This window comes from Peromyscus eremicus, chromosome 22 (assembly GCF_949786415.1).
Source record: "Peromyscus eremicus chromosome 22, PerEre_H2_v1, whole genome shotgun sequence".
Lineage (NCBI taxonomy): Eukaryota > Metazoa > Chordata > Mammalia > Rodentia > Cricetidae > Peromyscus > Peromyscus eremicus.
This window is the reverse complement of record NC_081437.1, coordinates 5889355-5908429: the sequence shown is the minus strand read 5'-3', so window position 1 is coordinate 5908429 and position 19075 is coordinate 5889355. Positions and strand designations below refer to the sequence as shown.

The 19075-nt window shown below is 46.8% G+C and overlaps 1 protein-coding gene across 1 annotated transcript in view; it reads left to right on the top strand.

Annotated features, from left to right (window-relative positions):
- Positions 1 to 956: 956 nt before the first annotated feature.
- Positions 957 to 19075, top strand: part of Ppp1r21 (protein phosphatase 1 regulatory subunit 21) — a 66213-nt gene continuing 48094 nt past the window's right edge. Inside the window, exons 1-4 of the mRNA XM_059248432.1 lie at positions 957 to 1083; positions 12945 to 13013; positions 15165 to 15311; positions 17422 to 17523. Coding sequence (XP_059104415.1) covers positions 1027 to 1083; positions 12945 to 13013; positions 15165 to 15311; positions 17422 to 17523 — 375 coding nt within the window. The 5' untranslated portion in view covers positions 957 to 1026. The remainder of the gene's footprint in view (positions 1084 to 12944; positions 13014 to 15164; positions 15312 to 17421; positions 17524 to 19075) is intronic.

Below are 19075 nucleotides of genomic sequence, written 5' to 3'. Positions count from 1 at the left end.
AAACATACTTTGTTTTAATTCATTCATTCATATTATTCTATCAAGAAATACGACAGTGTTACATTAATCCCTAACAGAACTGTAAAAAAATGTTTAAACGAAAGATGGGCGGCAGTTTTTCATCATAAGGTTATCTCAAGCTATCTGATTTTAGTCGTTTTCCCTTTTTAAACCATTAACGTTCTTTACATCTCAAGGCGTGGCAGGAACTCTAGGAAACTTCCTGATGGTTCTGATGGGTGAAGCAGGGGGTCAGGAGTGATCACGTGGCCTGTGAGTAGAGCACGGACGCGAATTTCAATGTCAAAACACCCGAGACAAGGAAGGTTTTTCTGATCTAAGAGGGCAGAAGGGCAAACGTTATAAATCCGTGCTAGGTTTGACACGCTGCAGTGTGGAGCAAGCCTCGTAAGTCCGGATGACGGAGGAGACAGCGGAACTCGAGCTGCCAGGCAGGCTCTTCAAGGAGGCCACGGCTGACGCTGGGTAGTTGCTATGGGAACCACGGGACAGGCCAGCCAGAATTCTTGCGGCTCTTAGAATGCTTCTCCTTCCGGTTCTCCGTTCCTCACACTCCCTGTCTCTCCCCGTGAGCGTTCCGTCCGTTCCGTCGGCCCCCATTCTCTGTCCTCGTGACTCCGGCTCGCCCCGCGCCGGGCCGCCATCTTGACCGCCTGGCCCAAGATGGCGCCCCGCCTCGGGCCACAGGCCGAACCCAGGCCCAGCACAGGGACGTCGGCGGGGTCGCACCGGCGTGAACTTGGGCACGGGGGCGGGGCGGGGCGGGGCGGTGATGTCAAGACGTCGCCCCGCCCCCCAGCGATCGCCCCGCCCCCGGGCCCGCTCCGCCTTCCTCCCGCCCCGAAACCCGGAAGTGGAGGAGGAGGAGGAGGAGGAGGAGGAGGCGCGGCGGCGGCGGAGCCGCAGAAGCTGGCTGAGCCCTGCCCAGGAGCAAGTGTGGGGTCGGGGGCGGGGGGCGGGGCTCAGCAGCCCGGGCGGCCTGGCCTGGACGGGGCGGGGGAGGCCATGGCCTCCGCAGAGTTGCAAGGGAAGTACCAGAAGCTGGCTCAGGAGTACTCGAAGGTACCCATCGTGGGTGGGGAGTCCGGGGTCCCCGGCCCTGCGGCCTCGGCTAGCCTTGGCAGCAATTCGGGACGGTGGGGGATGCTGAGGGCTCCTCCTCTCCTCTCCACCTCCTGCTTCCACCATTACGGTGCCTCCACCTGCAGCTCCAGGGAGATAGGGCCGGGCGGTGTCTGGGTCCGTGTGCGTCCCTGCAGAAAGGAGCTGGAGTTTGATTCTTCTCGCTGGACCAGCCGGCTTGGAAGTGGGATGACAGAAATCCGGGGCTCAGTCTTTGGTGCTGGCGTGAGAGGAAGGGAGGAATGTGGGACCACCCCTTTGCTCGCTGCTTCCTCAGTTTGCCCAGCCCAGTGATGGGGAAGAGCACCATTCTCCCTTCCCGAGGGGATGGTCTAAGGATAAAGATACTTACCTGCTTCCATATCAGTTGGGGAGGGTAATAGTGAGTTTCATTCGTGTAAACTGCTTTCCTGGAACAGGTGCTTTAGAATACAGATGTTTACTGGGACAGGTGCTTTAAGAATCCAGATGTTGTCTCCTGTAATTTTGACAGCTTGGGTGGTGGGGCTGTGCCCCTTCTCTTGTGTCTTCCTTACTGGAATGGGGCAGTGCACTCAGCAGGCTCTCCTTATGTACAGAATTATGCAAAATAGGGACCTGGTTCTCTGTAGTGTTAGTCTTTCAGATGGTTAAACCTTTTTCTTGGACAAGGGTGGTGCAGTTTCTGGGTAGGGTTTTCTGCTTTAAGAATATTTTTAATGAAGTTATTAAAGCGGAATCTCATGTCTTTGGAAGTGATTCAGTGGTCGTGTTTAATTTTTCAAGTATCTTGGCATTCATAGACTTAATGAAAAGATTTAGCCCCTCTTATAATTTGGAAAACCCAAAAGACCCCGCCCCTTTATGATTTTATTAAGCAAGGAAAGATTTAAAGAAAAATGAAACCTGCACCTAAACATGCACTCTCAAGTCTTCAGCATCAGAGGGGAGCCTTTGGTGATGCTCTGTGTATCCCAGTCCTGCTGCCATGGACAACCTCCCTTTGCATTTCCCTTTTGTAATCACTGTCAGAGATAGTGAGTTGTCTTTTGAGGGGGACTTCCTTGTTTGAAAGAGCCAGAAGTTTGGAACAATTCCACATGATGAAGGAGGGTGGGTGGAGGGCGGCAGTGCCCAAATTTGCCACTACTGTTTTTGGTTGAAAATGTTTCTTGCATATAAAGTAAGGGGACCGATTTCCATCTCTGGAGGGTAAACAAGCTTGAAAGGCAGGTTCCAAATGGCCAGTGAGTAGTTCCAGAAATGCACAGAGCAGTGGCTGCATTGCTGAAATAATTCTATCACCTCCTGAAGTAATAAAAGAAGTTGAAAGATTTTATTCTTTGGGTATGTAAGCATAACAAACTCATGTTATTATGTGCACCCTGCAAACAGGGTGCCGGGGTCAGTTGAGTGATCCAGAGTTCCAGCTGCAGAGTCACTTTTCATAGACTCTTCAAATATGGTATATAATTATGATATTGTGTAAAAAGTGACGTTCAGTGCAGCACAGAGGAGAGGTCACTGGGTAAGCGTGGAAGTTACTCAGATAAGGGAGCAGGAAAGGGTGTTGGAGAAAGTGGTAGCTCCCCATGTAAAGAAATTAGCCTGTGCTTGCTGTCAGGAAAGCCTCCTAAGATCCATGGCGGAATGTGGTGAAAGGGATGGGTCAGGTCATGAAGGTTGTGGATTTTGTCAGATAAGATGTGTGCAGTGGGAATAAGGTCAAAGAGACCTATTCATCTATCCATCCATCCATCTATCTATCTATCTGTATTTACTAGTGTGTGTATGTGTGTGTGTGTGTGTGTGTGTGTGTGTGTGTAGGGGGACGTGTGTGTGGTGGTCAGGAGATAGCTTTTGGGAGTTGATTTTCTTCTCTATCTTGTAGGTTCCAGGAATTGAACTTAGATCATCAGGGTGGGTAACAAGTGCCATTAATGACTGAGCCGTCTTGCCATCTTCCAAAGGGAGTGGTAGTACGTTTGGGAAGGAAGCTGGTAACTATATGGTAAATAGGTTGAAATAGGGATTTAGGTTGTTGGACCACATTGGGAAGAAAATGTAGGATTAAGTAGTTAGTGACTGGAATGGAGAGGAGTTTTGATTTAAAAATACTTTTACCTTACTCTTTTTTGAGGGCCTGCTTTGTTCATAGCACCAGACTCAGGAAAGACATGAAAAGTGCATACGCCATTCCTCCTTGGGTCTTCCTTCAGGACTTGGTGTTGGTAGAGTTCTGAGGTGAAGGATTGCCAAGGATCGATCGTACTACCTAAGGAGGGTCAAGTGGGAGCAAAGGGGCATTTTAAAAATGTAGACTTAGAATTTAGGGATGCAGGACATGTTAAAAGTTGCATGTTTCATATGTTAGCTTGAGGAGATGTTGAAGATTATTGCTGAAAAATTTTTAATGGAGATGAACTCGCTAAAAATGAAGGCGAAAACTAGTTCTTTTAAATATTCCTATGAAGTGGTTATGGGGAACACCTGTAGGAATGATGTGCCAGGAAGAGGAGCCACTAAGCCTGGACTTGGGGGGTCATTTCTCCTGCTGGGCCAGATCATCTCATTCTTTTGTTTGCACTGTCATGGACATTTCTGAACATAGAAACGTAGAGGTTGGGTGAGGTGGCTCAAACCTGAGGCAGGGGGATTGCTGTGAGTTCTCTATATAGACCAGCCTTGGCCTACATAGAGAATTCCAGGCTAGCTAGCCTGTGCTACAACGTAAGACCTTGTCTCAAACACACCACATACACACACACACACACACACACACACACACACACACACAATGTTCACACATAGGCAGATACTGGTCAAAGACTTCTTTATGTCAGTTCTATTGCAAAGCAATTTCTAGGTTAGTCTCTACCCTTGACGGCCTTGTGCCCACTGAAAAGGTATTTTACCTTTTTACTGCCTTCCCTGGTACACAGATTGTGGGCTGATACTGAAATCTACTTGCATTGTTCTTCTACCTTATTTAGGATGCTAAGGAGAAAGATCTCCTGTTACTATGGAAAAGGAGAGAGGCAGGCAGGATTCCGGAACCAGGACATTTGCATTCCTCCCATCCCCTTCTGAGCAGATCTCAGCCTGTGCTGGGGGAGGGGGGATTCTTTCCTTACTCAATAGCATGGGCAGATATTTTCCCTTGAGAATTTTTTTTCAAGAGTTATGTTAGTTTTGGAATAACATCGCAATGAAACACATGCAGAAGTAACCTATGGGAGTATTCAGAGAGACTGGGGTAAGGTAAAGTTCTCAATGACAGAAATACAGAGGATTACAGCAGATTTTTTAAAAAATATTTTTTCATTCTTTGACGATTTCATATATGTATGCAGTGTATCTAGATCATATCTGTCCCCACTCCCTTCTTCCTCTCCTTCTGATCCCCAAACACGTCCCCCATGTCTTTTGAGTCCTCACTGAGTCCAGTTAGAGCCGCCTGCACGCACAAGGTGCTAGACCATTCATTGGAGCCCAAGCATCCTACCAGGATCCATTGCCCCAAAGAAAATTGACTCTGCCTTCCCTCTCAGCCATCAATTGCCAGTAGCTTCTCAGCTGGGGTTGAGGCTTTGGGAGTCCCTCCCTTAAGCTACTTAAATAACTGTGGAGGGAGACTGAGAATATTGTTAGACCAGAGCAGTGGTGGAGACCAGGGCAGTGGAAAGTTGTAAGGTGAGCACGTTGCTAAAACAAAGGGTTCCAGAAGGATCAGTGTAAATGGATGAAGACCCCAGTGGTTTGGGCAGTTGAAATCATGGGAGGCTGACCACAGCTTCATTAGTTCTGGGGAAGGAAAAGATCTGTCTAGGTTGGTTTTCAGACGGTTTTTGAAGTGGGCAGGTAAAAATGCAAGCTACTTCTGAGATGTGAGGGAAAGGCCCAGCTGCCACATTATATATTAAAAATAAAAGACCATGTGGTGCTCACCTTTCCTTTGCCATTGTTGCTCTCCGGATTCTCTGGTGTATCTGATGAACAAAAGAGGCGAAGAGTGCTATTCCGGTGGTTTTGTTCCAGCCTGCTTTCCTTGAAAGAGTACTTTTGCCTGGCACCATGGTATGTGCTTGAACAAGGTTCGGGATCTTCCCTGTACTGATGCTGAGTCTGAGCCCCAGTTCCCCCTCAGCAACACCATTTGAGGATGGGGTAGAAATACAGACTCCTGAGTCTACCCTGGACCTGCGGAATCTGAAACCAGCAGTGGGACCCAGCAGTCTGTGTGGTGGCAAGCCTCTGTGATTTGAATACACACTGTATTAGTAAGCTGTTGCCACAGCAGAGTTCCCCAGGAAGCAGGTGACTTGGAGAAGGCTTATTTAGCTGACTGCTTTGGAGGGTCAGAGTCCAGATGGAGTAGTGCAGGCTCAGTGTGGGCACCTGCCCAGCACATGGTGAATGCAGCGGCAGGGTCTTGAGAGGAGCGGAGGAAAAACCAGGTTTGCGTTCCTCTGAGGCCTCGTGACCTGGGAACCTCTTGCCAGACCCACTTCTTAATGTCCATAGCACCCCCAAAAAACAGCAGCAACAACAACAAACCGGCCTACCCTAGACACCAGCTTTTACGTATGACCTTTAGGGGACATTTAATCTCTAAACCTGAACACGTGATAAACTTTGAGGATCATCTTTCAGAGAATGTTATCAGTAAAATAGCCTTTGTTCTGATAAGATGTCTTTTCAAAGCCCTCTTTGCAGTCTTTAGAACCAGCAGGGAAGCCAAACATTATTTTCCTAGCAGTTTACTTTGCAATTGATGCGCCTGCTTATGAAGATGGATGGCCTTTGGGAACCTTTCAGCTGTGTTTCCTGGTACAGAGCTACTTGGGAAAGGGCCAGTTTGGGTCCAATTTGCTCTCCAGATGATGAGGCTTGGTGGAACCTGATGGATCACCAGCTCTAAGAGAAATAGCCTTGGTCTGGATTGCATGAAAATCCAATACCAGTTTTCCCTGCTCTTTGTTGTTGTTTTTGAGACAGGGTTTCTCTGTGTAGTACCCTTGGCTGTCCTGGAACTCACTCTGTAGACCAGGCCTCGAACTCCCAGAGATACACCTGTCTCTGCCTCCCCTGTCTCTGCCTCCCGAGTGCTGGGATTAAAGGCGTGCGCCGCCATTTCTTTGATCTTGATGTGTAGGTTTCAGTGGCCAAAGTGGGACAGCTCCGTGTTTGGTGCTGTGGAAGAGCTTTGCATGAGAAGGGAGTGCTCTTTTTCTTTGCTGTCCAGTAGGGCAGCCTTGTGCGGAAATTAACTCTCATTTATTTATTTACTTATTTATTTGTGTGTGTGTGCACGCGCGCGCGTGTGCCAGTGTATGTGTGTACATGGGTATGCATGCATGCGTGTGCCACAGCGGATGTGTGGAGGTGAGAGGACAGCTTACAGCTTTCAGTTCTTTCCTACCACGTGGGTTCCCGAGATGGAGTCGGGCTTGTCAGATTTGGTAGCAAGTGCCCTTACTGACTGAACCATCTCACTGGTCCCATGTCTAGAAGCTTAGCACTCAAAAACAAGGCTAGCAAGGCTGAGGCATTGAACTTTAGATTTTATTTAATCTTAACTAATTATAAAAGCTGCGCACATGGCTCGTAGCTACCCTGTTGGGCATGGATTTGAAGCCCTGGCTTTGCGCCTCCCATATGTACGTCAGTGGAACACTCCCCTCCACTGCCTCCCCGCCCAAGACAAGTTCTGGCCTAGTCCGTCCGGGGTGAGGCCTGAAATTTGCTCCCAAGCTGCTGTCATAGCTATCCAAAGACCAAATGTTCTAGAAAAGACAAGGTCTGGCGCACTCTTCCCCTCTGACTGAGCTGACTCTCCCTCTAGTCGCTGAGGGGCAGCCGACTGGCAGGGCTTGCTCCTGGGAGTTTTGTCTTAGCCCATTTTCTTTCATGAAGACGGCCAGAAGAAAGGGTTCCACCCGAAGACGTGCCTGAGAGGAGGCGTTTCCTTTACTAGACAAAATAAGCCCTGCTCCCCAATGGTCCACAGTCTGTGCCTGCCCCCAGTGGTGTGCTTCCTGAGGTAGGAAGACTCAGTAAGGCAGAGAGAGACCAGCAGACATTGGTAGTAGGTTGGACTGTGTCAGATGGAAGGACTGGACTGTTTCAGGAATCCTGGCCAGACGCTGTTCCTGGGACCTGCACATAGCTTTAGTATTCACAAACTGTCAGTCGGGGTTGTGATGAGGTTAGGGTTGTCTTTTACACACATTGTTTTGTAATGAAGAAAAGCTGTATATTTAAAGTTCATTTTATAGGGCTGTAAACCATTTGTAAATGTCGGAATGTCTACTGCATCAAAGTAGCCGCGGAAGAACCGTTCTACCATAGACCACGGTTGGGGTTTGCATGGGAAGAGCCACGTGCGTGACTCATTTCTTCTCCCCTCAGAGCCTTCTAGTCGTTGTGGTTGTGAAGTCACACAGCCCTCTCTCGGGCCTGTGGTCCTAACAGAGATTGTCAGATGACATGAGGGGGTCACATGTGGCTTACGGCCACTCTCGGGATCGTAGGCCTGGTTGGGGACTGAGGCTGGCTCAGTTAGGCCCCAGGCTCTTGAGGATTCTTAATGCCCAACAGGACACGGAGAAGTGCCTTGGGAAAGGACCGTGCAAATGATGGCATCCTCTTACTGCCGTTACATTTAACACCCTGCACAGGATTTTATTTGAGTAATTAGCTAAATATTTATTGAGTTCTTTATCCACGGCATTGATCTTTCGTTGTGAGCAGGATCTATACAGAAGTGTATACTATGATTTCTCCCATGAAGAGGTTTACATTGGTATGTTAGAGATGCAGACAGAAACATACAGAAATTAGTAACTGTAAACTTTCCAGGTTTAAAAAGTAAAATTAAGACAAAACACAGACAAAGCCGTTTACTAGTTACTAGTAAGTGCCAGAGGAACTGAGGAGCAAGCTCACTGTGGGTCCCAGAAGGTGGTTGAGAAAAGGTTACGGCTGGAGTGGGGCCAGAAGTGATAAGTGGCCTCCCAGAACCGTTAGGGTTTGCTTGGCCACAGGGAAGGAGAGCTCGGCCTTCAGCGGTGAGGTGAACCTAGTCAGGATCTGGGTGGGCAGTGGGAAGAGGTTTTTAAAGGACTGCGGAGGGGCACTGAGAGACCTGCTTCTCCACCCAACGTCACTGAAGAGTCACTGAAGAGCTGCCGCTGCTGGGGACCAGGCGGTGCTGTCTTTAGGGCCGTTTCCTGTGTGATGGAGACAGCAGGGCAGTTGCTTCTCGATTGCATCAATGCGAATCAGCCTCCGTACCTGTCTCCTACAAGTGTTGGTGTCTGGGTGTAGTCATGTGACGATCTAAAACCAACAGGTGGTGAATGTGGGCAGGAGGAAGCTGGAGTCTGAAGGACCAGACTGGGCGTAGCTAGCAGGGCTTCCTAGCTGCATTAATAACTAGCTCTACCACAGTAGTGCTAGCGTGCAGAGAGCGTCCAGGGCTACTAACCATAGTGCCTCTGGTCTTCACTGTTCTAGATAAGTATTTCTAATGGGAATTTGTTATTAGTTTCACAGAAGCCATACTTTGAGTTGCCAGTTTAGCAAGCAGTGTTTCCCAAGGGAAAATGCAGATCCTTTTTGTTGTAATCAGTGAGATTGGATGTCACACGGTCACTTGAAAATCCCCCTTTAACAGTTTAACAAATTGGTCTGTTCGGTTTGTTCTAAATAATCTTCACTATATCTTAGAAATGAACGATAAGAATTTATTATGTTTTAAATTTTTTCTGCTGTTCTGATGGAACAGGAAGTGATGAGGTCAAGCAGTCACTAGGAGCTTATAAATACCACACAGAGAAGATATGCTAAACCACAGTTAGAATGGGAGTTGGAAATGACACCTAGAGACTGAAGTGGGTGTGGTAATCCCAGTGCTTGGAGGTGGAGGTCGGAGGAGCAGGAGTTCAAGGCCATCTTCAGTTATAGGCAAGTTCCACGCCAGCCTGGACTACATGATACTCTATTGCTATTTCCTGGCAGCGTGATTTGAAAGTTTTCACCCTGCTAGGTGGGTAGTTCATTGTCCTCAGAGGTGTTCATTGCTTAGAAAGTAGAAAGCTACATAATGGAAGTCAATATTAAAGCAGTGCTTCCCTCCTTTGACTTATAGAGCAGAGGTTACCAGACTTTTTCTGTAAAGAGCTAAGTAGTAAATAATTTAGTCCTGAGATGCTGTGACCTCTGATGCACTGTGTATGGTACATAAATAAAGGGGGATGGCTGCATGCCAAGAAAAGCTCAAATGAGGTGGCAGGCATCTGGATCCCAGACCTTAGTTTGCCAAGCCCTTTAGAAAAAAAAGAATTAGGCGGGCGATGGTGGTGTATGCCTTTAATCCCAGCACTCCAGGAGGCAGTGGCAGGCAGAACTCTGTGAGTTCGAGGCCAGCCTGGTCTACAGAGTGAGTTCCAGGACAGCCAGGGCTACACAGAGAAACCCTGTCTCCAAAAACATCATTATTATCATCAACAACGATGACAACAAAACCAAAACAACAACAAAAAAGAATTAGATTTTTTATAATTTTATTTCTGAAAATTTTGTGTGTTTGTCTGTGTGGTGTGTGATGTATGTGTTTGGGTACCCTTGGAGGCCAGAGGGCATTGTATCCTCTGGGAACTGGAGTTACAGGGGGCTATGACTCACCTGACATGGGCCCTGGGAACCAAACTTGGGTCCTCTGGAAGAGGAGCAAGAGCTCTTAACTGCTGAGTTACCTCTCCAACCTCTTAAAAATTTTATGCCTACACTTTTGAAAAAAGCGACAAAATACAATACAATATTGCTAATTATCTTAAAATGTTTTAGCTTTCCTTTTAAATTAGATATATTTTAGAGAGACATAAGTATCTGTGTATTTGTACACATGTGTGAGCAGGTGCAGATGTGGAGGCCAGAAGAGGACATCACGTGTCCTGTGGCACTCTCCGTATGCCTTTGAGACAGACAGTCTCCCGCTTGCATTTCTTTAGCTGACCAGAGACCAGCAAGCCCCAGCCATCCTCCTGTTTCTGCCCTCCCTCAGAATTGAGGTTACAGTGAGTGGGGGTGCCTGGCTTGTTAGGTGCATGTTGGGATCCGCATGCTGGTCCTTGCGATTGTACAGCATCCTTCCAGTCCTAGAATTTTGTTTTTGAGACATGGTCTTACCCTATAGCTCACTTAGGCTGCCCTGGAACTCACTGTTGTACAGGAGGCTGGCCTCAACTCAAGGTACTCTTCCTGCCTCAGCCTCCTGTGTGGTGGGAATACTGGTGTGAGCCACCACCCCTGGCAAATAGTAAATTCTTTGCAAACAACAGCCGTGTCTTGTACTCCTTCCCTCTCTCATATCCTTTAGCACAGTGCCATAGACGGGCAAACCCACCTTAAAGAGTAAACACACCTTAAAGAACAGTCTCTGTGAGTCCGTTTTCATTGAGATCGCCGCTCCCCTCTGCAGAACACTGTCCAAGGAGCTTTCGTGTAGTTTCCTCTCCGGTTTCACCATGTCCTAGGAAAGAAGGGAGTGGGGCAGATGTGTTCGCTCGTAGTGCGGCTGTGTGACTGGAGCGTGGCCGTCTAGTGAGGCCCCGTTGATATTGCCTAGTAAGTGGTGGAACCTGGGTTTCCCTGTGCTTCCTGTTGTAGCTGTGAGAGCTGTGCCTCTTCACTTCCCTTTGGGAAAGATGCTTGTCTTTTCTTTCTAAACTTCCTGTTTTGTTTTAAATCCCCCAAGAAGACTTAGCGTTCAATATTCCCATTTTCTGGGCACAGAACAGAGTCACCTCTGTTCTTTCTCAGGAGACAGATCTGAGCTGGGCAGGGTTAGAATTTTAATTAATCCATTCATTAAACTTGAGGCAGGGTCTTCCTGCAAACTAGTCTAGCCTCAAGCTTGCTCTGCAGCTCAGGTTGTGGGATCTGTGAGCCAGCATACCTGGTGAAATAGATTTTTTTTTTAAGCTCATAGATAAAATGATCCCATTTCAGTTTCTCAGAGGAAACAGTTGTTCGGTGTCTGTGTTGAGCTCCGGTCACACTGGGTTCGTGTTTACACCCACTGTGCTGTGTCCTTTGCCGAGAACACTTCCTCTTACTGTGGAGAGGGTTTGACCCTCTAGAGCCGGGCTGTGGTGGTCACACAACTGTAGGCACAACTGGAAACTTACCTGCTGCTTTACTTTATTTGATAAATAACATGACAGGGCCAGGGATGGCCCAGCAAGTCATGGCAGGTGGGCTTGCTGACAAGCTCGACACATGCACGCACACACACACACACACACACACACACACACACACACACGGATACATAGTAAATAACTGTGATACAATTACAAATACATTTTAAAAAGTAACTGGGGTGAAAAAGCTCAAGTAGTACCTCATTACCCAAGGAGAAGGTCCATCTTAGCAGCCCACCTTTCCCTCACAGCTCTGTAAAACAGTAGCTGGCATGATAACAGTGGAGTCAACTGCCGGGCTCCTCATCTCAGAAGGCCGTCTTGCTGTTCTGTGACTTGGTGTTCTTACCTGTAAAGTGGAGATGAGGACACCACCGGGTGATGTCACACTTGGGATGTAGTGCAAGTGGATGTGTGTGTGTGTGTGTGTGTGTGTGTGTGTGTGTGTGTGAGTGTGCGCGCGCACAAAGGCCAGAGAACAAGCTCAGCGTTACTCCTCAGGTGGTGTGGAGACAGGGTCTCTCACTGGCCCACACTTACCAGCAGGCGAGGCTAACTGGTCACCAAGCCCCGGAGATGGACCGGTCTTCAACTCCCCAGTTCACCACGCCCGCCTTTTTTAAACAAAAACAAAAACATGGGTTCATGAGGTTGAATTCATGTCCTTGTGTTTGCAAGACGAGCACTTTACTGACTGTGTGTGTGTGTAGACGGGGTTTGGAGGTACCGTGACTTTAAGAACTGAGCCTGCCTCGGCTGATGGCTGACAGCAGCCTGCTATTCTGGAGGCATTCCTGTGGTGATGGCAGCTGTGTGTCTGATACTGAGCACCAGGTCCCTGGAGTCTGTTGGCACCCTCCACTCTGTTCACTTCTTACCCTGTCATTCATTCCCTTGTGTCTTACAAATCAACAGTGTTCCAGAATTTCAAGGAAACGGCATTTTCTCTCTTTATTTTCCAATTTGATTTTTATTTTATGCGTATGAGTGTTTGCATGCATGTATGTGTCTGTGGCATGCAGACTCGTGTATAGTAGCCTTGGAGGCCCGAAGAGGACATTGGATGCCCTGGGACTGGGATCCACAAAGTGGGTGCTGGATATTGAGCTCAAGTCCTCTGGAAGAGCAGTCCGTGCTCTTAACTGCTGAGCCATCTCTCCAGCCCCACATTTTCTTCTGTTGTATCATTTTAAATTTAGGACCATGACTTAAAAAGACTATAAGTCTATATAAAGGCAGGAGACCTGGGTTTTATATTTATTTTACTTATTTATCTTTTTAATGAGCCCCGAGACTCACACTCAGCAAGCACCCTGCCACAGAGCTACAGCCCCAGCCCAGGGGACACAGATGTGCTAGTGACTAGGTTTCTGTCATTAGAGAACCTGTCTTCTGTGTTCCGTTTGGCAAGTTATTATATATATTTCCTTTTGGGGGAAAATAGTGTTTGTTGTCACACAAACACACACACTCACATTCACACACACTCATGCACACACAATGTATATATAATATGAGAGGATATTAGTTATTCGGTGGGAAATTTTCATTTTGAAGTAATTGTGATTGCCTTGCTGTAAGTGGTTGTTTTATATTAAAACTTTCTGTTTCCAGCTTCGAGCTCAGAATCAGGTCCTGAAGAAAGGCGTTGTGGATGAGCAGGCCAGCTCTGCTGTTCTAAAGGTATGCAGTGGGAACCCAGAGTAGCAAAGGTTGTTCCGTGTTTGGGAAAGCAGATGGTGTGGGGGATAAAGTCCCAACTCTGACACTGATTTACTAGGGGTAGAGATGGTAAGAGTGTTTGCCGCATCTAACTTCCCTCCTTAGGTCTGCATATTATATGTCTCCTCAGCTGAAAATGTAGAGCAATAGTGACTTTATCTAACGCATTTCTCCTGTAGTCCAGGGCCTTTGCAGAGTCAGATCCATCTGGATGAATGCAGCCTTGTCTCTGCCATCTCCAGGCAGCACTGTGAGGGGACTGGGCATGCTTGTATTTACATCTCCGGTGCTCAGCAGATGGACCCTAAGAAATGAGCGTGACTGCATGGATCACGTGGTCCATTTATTCTTGCCGTTAGTTTGCCACTGGGTAGTGATAACCTGTGTCCGTGTGCACACTGCTTGAGCAGTCCGCTAGTCCACCAGCACCTCTGTTAACTGAAGCATAACGGGCTGAGAAAGGATTTGTCTCCCCCATTCTACCTGGCCTATAATAGATGGTGGCTTGCGATGTTTTTGATTGGAGAGATTAATTGTAGGTTATGGATTACTTTCCTGAAACCCTTGAGGAATTGATCACTGACTCTCCTAATGAAAACCTAGTACTGAGGAAGTGTCTTCCAAATAGCTTGCTCTGTTTGGCAGCTCCTGGTGCTGGTCTTGTGGTGGTGGGAATGTGTGCATGGTCATGGCAGTGGCACTGAAAATATTTAGTTCTCTCTTTGAGCGCTCACCACATGCCAGGCTTTGTACTGAGCTCATACTACACCCATTGTCTTATGTCCAACAACTCTGTAAGGATCGATAGTGATATCACCCTGTTGCAGAGCTGGGCTTTAGGTAGCGGTTGGCACACAACGTTTCCAAAGCTGATGGTTGCTTAGCACATTCGGAGCATCATTCCACTAGTGGTGACTCATTGCACCAGTGTAAAGAAATGGCTTTGCATCCTGTTCATTCTGAGGCCATTGCAATTACAGTGTGATGTTACAGTACATTGTAATTACAGTACAGTGACTGTTACAGTGTCCTCGGATTGATTTAATTGGATTTGCCCCAGAGTCAGTTGGATTGGACTTTCTTTAGTTTAAGGTTTTGTGATGATTTACACTTGAGCTGGACCTATGTGTACCTTTGACCTTCAGGTAAAAGTGAAGGGCATACTGAATAAATGGTAAAGAAGAAACAGTGTTTTTCTCCTGACCGGGCACAGGTTGGGGCTCTCTTACTGCCTTCGTCATGCAGAGCACTCCCCAGCACACACGGCAGCGGGCCATGTAATCTCACTGCTTAGTCTTATAATTCTTTCTCTCAGGGAAATTAGTCAAAGTAGTTTTTTAAATAGACGGAAGACTCTGGCTGCTTATGTTGGTTATCAGTGAGCACAAAGTTGTAAGTCAAGTGTAGGTAAAATAGTGGATTTTTAAAATTTTTAAAACTATGTCTCTAACTTGCTGTTTCTTCTCCCTTTGTAAATAGTAGAGAAAAGTCAGCTGATAGGATGTTATTGAGATCGTAGGTCTTGAGTCTCTTTTCAAGGGCTTGAAAGTGAGCCGCTGTGGACCAGAGTGTGGAAGTCCTCGTGTGCTGTGGTAAGGCTGGCTTCAGAACCTAACAGGTGGCAGGCAGGTGGCAGGCAGGTGGCAGGCAGTGTGCTGGGAAGACCTGGAGCCGGCATGTAGCTCTGCGCTCATGTAGGCGTCCTTGAAGACCAGGTTAGGTTCTGTCCCCAGCATGGCTCAAAGAAAGGGGTGAGGTGGGGACAAGACTTCATTTACATTCCGAGAGGACTTACAGAGAAAGGGACATAAACAGATTCCTGCCCTCCATGAGCACTGAGGGTGTCATCAGTAAGTCTACGGTTCCCTTAACACATCCAGGTTTAGAAACGTGTAGCCCTGGCCTGTCTGCCCGCTCAGTATATTTATTTATAAATATACTGGTTTGGCTGGAAGCTATTTTTGTGCAAAATAGCTAAAACATATCTGAAATAATAAATATATAACATATTCATTCCCTGAAGCAAGCGGATTTGATTTTATGTTGGTGGAACAAAGACTTTAAAAAAAAAGCCGAGCAGAGTGTGTGAGGAACTGTTGCGCTTTGATGTAGGAACAACTGAAAATGAAGGATCAGTCGTTGAGGAAACTACAACAGGAAATGGACAGTTTGACATTTCGAAACCTGCAGCTTGCCAAGAGGGTGGAACTCCTTCAAGAGGAGCTAGCGCTGAGTGAGCCTCGAGGCAAGAAAAATAAGGTAAGTTGAGTAGAGGCCCCTGGGTGGTCTGTGGAGAGGCACAGGCTGGCGTGAACAGCAGAGCCACCCCAGACCCTCAGTGCTCCATCGTTGTGTCTGGTACCTGAGTCCAGAGGGGAGGTGTTTGTCATTAACACATGCACATAGGGCCGTTTTCCCGTTTTCTTTTATTTTGGGGACAAGATCTCTTCTTGCAGCTCAGGCTGGCCTCAAATCCACAATGCTCTCATCTTAGCCTCCTGGTGCTGGGATGACAGGCGTGGCCTCTGTGACCACTTCAGGGGCATTGCCATAGAAAAGTCGGTTTTTAAAAATTCATTAGCGTCCAGTGTGCGTAATTGAGTTAGTAGCTGAGAAAAATCAATGAAATGGCTCATATTGCTCAAAATTGATATCTGTGTTACCATAATTCCTGCTAGCCAAAGGTAAGGCAAATGAACTCAGAGGTAGTAAGTGATGGACTGTAGCTGCCTGAGCTGGTGCAGCTGGAGCCTCTGAGATGAAGTGTTGCCTTTGTGGTTTTCTTGGGAGGCAGATTTCTGTGCTTAAGAACATAAGAAGGCGTGTTGGGCTAGTGGTAGAGGGTTAAGTCTTCCGTGTATATAGACCCCCATTCTGCAGGGGTGTTAACAGGCTGTGGTGAAGGAAAAAGCAGACAGGGACCTCTACAGAGAAGACTCTGTAGAGGGAAGAACACTGGCTATAGTCAAGCTTCGTTTGAATTCTCGGCCTGCCATTTATAACTCTACGACTGTGGCAAAGCTGTTAATCTTTTAGCCTCAATTTATCCATCTGTAATGTGGATATGAGAATTTAAGGCTTATGAGGATTAAAGGTGATCACATGAAGTGCGTAAAGCTGTATCATCATGTGATATATTAATACCTTTCCCAAATACGTTGATCTGTTTAGAAGGATGCTCTGAAGTGTTCAGGTCAAGAGGGACAAAGAGAGCCTACCATGTACATATTAGAGTCACTAGGAAGTGTGCACGCTTTGGGCATTCCAGATGATCCCTGGGAGGAGATAGCTGTCTAGACTTCAACTATGACTATCAGGTGTTTTTGTTGTTCTATTTTTTTGAGTTGGGGGGTCTTACTTTATAGCCCAGGCTGGTCTCGGATGTGTAGCAGTTCTCCTGCCTTGGCTTCCTAAGTGCTGGGATTCCAGGTGTGAGCCACCACGCCTGGCTAATGTGACAGATTAATTATCTAGCAGCGCTGTCTAAGACTTGGGAACTAGTCTTAGTTAAAGGTTCCAAGTCTGGAGCACCGAGGACCACAAGTAAGTCATTCCATAGTGAGCCTTATGTGGTTTTTGTGTTCAAATGTGATGGATACTTCGTGTCTCTGGTTTATGTCTCTGATATAGCTGTGTTTGCAAAGGGTCTTTTCACCACCGATTGGTAGTGTGTCGGCAGGTGAGTCCATCTGAAGTGATGAGTGAGGTACAGAAAAGGCCGAGATCTGTGACTGTTGTCACACAGTGTCGTTGTTAGAGTGCTCCTCCAATAGTCTCAGTTCTGTGTCACACAGAAACAAGCGCTCTTTCTTAGGTCTCTAAATAGGGCTATTCTTCTTAGTGGAATAGTGAACATTAGCAAGAGAGGAATTTTTCATAGGCTCAGGTTTTTTTCTTGTGTGCATAATAGCTTTATTTTTAACGTGGTTAGGATTTTATTAAAATAGAAATTGATGTGGATTCTCACATGAACATGTATTTGTGACTGCTGCTACATGACTTAAGAGAACTTCTTAAAGGAATGTAATAACTCAGACTCTAACATCATCTCTCCCACACCGAAAGCTCAGGTTGAGACGAGGGGTCCTGCTGTTCTGTGTTCCAGCAGCTCCTGAATTCCTGTGCAGGAACTGATGAACCCAGTTACCTTCCTCTCTGGCCCTCTCTCAAGCTGTCTTGACTTTGCAGTCTTTGTGGCTCCAGTGTGGATCCCGTAGGCGAAGTCAAGCGGTGAATTGTGCCGTTTGTGGGGCTGTTTGAAGGGGTGAGCACACAGAAGACAAGCCACTCAGGTCGTAGGTGCTGTGTGCCTCAGCTTGTCGCTCTGAAGGATCCGAGTTGTGTGGACATAACTTGTTCTTGCCCTCAGAAAAGTGGCGAGTCTTCTTCTCAGTTGAGTCAAGAGCAGAAGAGCGTCTTCGATGAAGATCTGCAAAAGAAAATCGAGGAGAATGAGCGGCTACATATACAGGTGACAGAAGATGGGGCTGGGGGCTGGCAGGATGGCTCAGTGGGTAAAGGCACTGGTCCAGCCTGAAGACCTGAGTTCACTCCCTGGGCCCCACACAGTGGAAGGAGAGAGCCAACTCCTACAGGTTGTCCCTCTGACTACCACATGCGTGCTGTCTTGTGCCCCCACCCAATAAATAAATAAATACATGTTTAAAGAAATGGAGCTTGGCACTGGAGGGAGGCTCTGTGGTGAAGAGCGCTTCCTGCTCTTCTAGATGACCTAGGTTCAGTTCCACCACCCATTTTATGACTCAAAAATGCCTCTAACTCCAGAACCAGGGGATCCCTTTTCTGGCCCCTGAGGGCACTGTATGTATGTGGTTGAGGTATATAACATGAAGACAAACAAAACCAAAACCAAAACCAAACTCATACATATAAAATACATAAATATTTAAAAAAACAAATGAATCTTTTTGGGCAGAAGTTTCTATCCCACCAGCAGCTCCCAAATAGACACACAGAGACTTAATATTAATCATAAATGCTCAGCCAACAGCTCAGGGTTGTTAGTAGCTAACTCTTACATTTAAATTAACCCGTATTTCTTACCTATGCTTTGCCACGTGGCTTGGTATCTTCTCTCAGTACGGCATGCCCATCTGCTGCGCCCTGCATCTGCTGGTGACTCCAGACTCCGCCCTTCTTCTACCCAGCATTCTCAGTCTGGCTCTCCCGCCTAACCTCATTCTGTCCAGCTATTGGCCAGTCAGCTTCTTTATTAAACCAATCACATCAACATATATTCACAGCGTGTAAAGGAATATTCCACAGGTCTTATAATCTGAGATGTGGGAAAGTTGATGCAATAGTTACCTTGCTGTCTACATGGATTTTTAATGTTTTCTATGTCCTTTAAGTATGTAATGTGACTATGATTTGTTCGTTTCTTAACTCTCACACATTGCTTGATGTACATTTGTTCAGAGTCTTCAGATTAGAAATATACTAGGCACAAGTCCCTTTACCCAGAGTTGATGAGAGGGGTCATTTTGTGGGAGCTTATCAACAAGAAGGGTTTGTTTCATGATCTATGATGTTTAGGATTTTGTTTGTTGTGATTTGTTTTTTGTATCTTCGAGGCAGCTTTTCTTGTAGCTCAGTGTTAGCCTTGAACGCCCTGTGTTGCTGAGGATGTTTTTGGAATCATAGTCACCCTGCCTCCATTTATGAAGTGCTGGTGTTACTGGTATGCATCACTGTGCCCAGCTTTGAAAGATTTCAGGGGTCACAGATGGCTCAGTGCATAAAGGTGCTTGTTGCCAAGCCTGACAATCCGAGTTCAATCCCTGGGACCGCAAACCGACTCCTGCCTTCTGACCTCTGTACATGCACACACAAATACACACAAGTAATGAGAAAAAGAAAAATCTTGAAAAATTTGATCTCAGTGCACTTTATATCTAAGTATTCATAACTCTTAATTAGTATCAGGTTTATTAAGGAAAAAGTTTTGTATGTTTTAGGAGAAGCACCTCAGTTGAATTGTCTATAGATAGTTGTTCAGAGTA